General features: G+C 35.2%; 1 protein-coding gene across 1 annotated transcript in view; it reads left to right on the top strand.

Moving 5' to 3' along the window:
• Nucleotides 1-372, top strand: part of LOC103775070 (mediator of RNA polymerase II transcription subunit 30-like) — a gene marked incomplete at its 5' end in the record, with an annotated part of 11149 nt that extends 10777 nt beyond the window's left edge. The window contains one exon of the mRNA XM_008942514.1: nt 277-372. Within this exon, the coding sequence (XP_008940762.1) occupies nt 277-372 (96 nt within the window). The remainder of the gene's footprint in view (nt 1-276) is intronic.
• Between the last annotated feature and the right edge of the window lie 1017 nt (nt 373-1389).

Genomic DNA, 1389 nt, shown 5'->3' with positions numbered 1-1389 from the left:
ATCCCCAAAAGCCTCCAGTTTTTGAAGGGATCAAGTGTTTTGATAAAAAGACTACTGTGAAAAGCAGCAGCATTCACCCTCTAGCAAAGGCCCTTAACTTTTGAGCCTTTCTTGTATTTTTAGAGTATGCTTTAAAGAGGATGTATTATCCCACTGCTCACAGACAACTGAGAAAAAGATCCATGTAGCATTTCATAGCACTGTAACTTTTGTTGAATTTCTGAATATGGTATTTGAACTGATCACAAAAAAACTTCTAATAAACTCTTCCCACAGAAACTGAAGCAGAAGAATCAGCAGCTGAAGCAGATCATGGATCAGTTACGGAATCTTATTTGGGACATAAATGCCATGCTGGCAATGCGGAACTGAACAAGGAAAATCAAGCTTTGTAATTGGAGAAAGATAAAGATTTGTTGGGATATACTTATGTTACTTCTTAGACAGAAACTGTTTTCTCACAACCATATTGCAGTAACGTTTGAAAGGTCTTCAGGAATAATTTTTTTTTTTTTTTGTAATATCTTAAAATGATGTTGGTGGTGTTGTTTGGAAAAGATTCATCCTACAGGTTTTACCTGAGTGATTTACTTAGGCTGAGTTTACAGCCTAAGTAACATACAATAATAATTTGGATTGCTATGCAAATGGGAATTTTTCTAATTAAGTGTTTCTGGATTATTTTAATAATACAATTAACACTCTTTTAAAAATATGTATTTTCATACCATTCTGCAGTGCAGACCACCTCTACAGACAGGAAAGCTGCAATACAGAAAAGTCACTCTAGTAAGCTGCAAGACCAAAATAAGTGATCAGATATTGCAATGCAATGTGTTTCCCCATTGTAGAAACATATACTACAGGCTGCTGTGCCATATAAGTTTATCTCAGTCTGTTTACTATCAATGGATATACGTTAGATTGGAGCAAAATTCAAAAGCTACATAAAATTACCCCTATATCTATCCTTTTGGATATAATTCAGTCTTTCTAAGTGAAGACTACATACGTACACAACGCTAACTTCTGTAACTGTGTTATGATTTCTTGAGTACTGCTCCAGCAATTTTATGGTGTAGTATTCCTGTAGCATCATGGATGGCTGGAATATTTTGGTTTTGTTTACCAGAATGCACTGAATAAAACCCTCATTAACCTTTTCCCTGTGACTGCCAGTCCTAGAGAACTTTGGAGTATATCAGCAGTTCATTATTTTGAATTAATCATCAACCTTCATCTCTTTTGTTCTGGTATTCTTCACAATTTTCACTAGCCCTGAAAATAGTCTTAGCAATTTTTGTTATCCACAGATGCTGCCAGTGGACTATGTGTCTCTTATTCCAGATGAAAGAATATGTACTTTCAGTACAAATCTGTAGGGCAGTC

Source organism: Merops nubicus, unplaced genomic scaffold (assembly GCF_000691845.1).
Source record: "Merops nubicus isolate BGI_N331 unplaced genomic scaffold, ASM69184v1 scaffold586, whole genome shotgun sequence".
Classification (NCBI taxonomy): Eukaryota; Metazoa; Chordata; class Aves; order Coraciiformes; family Meropidae; genus Merops; species Merops nubicus.
This window is presented reverse-complemented; position numbering and strand designations above follow the sequence as displayed.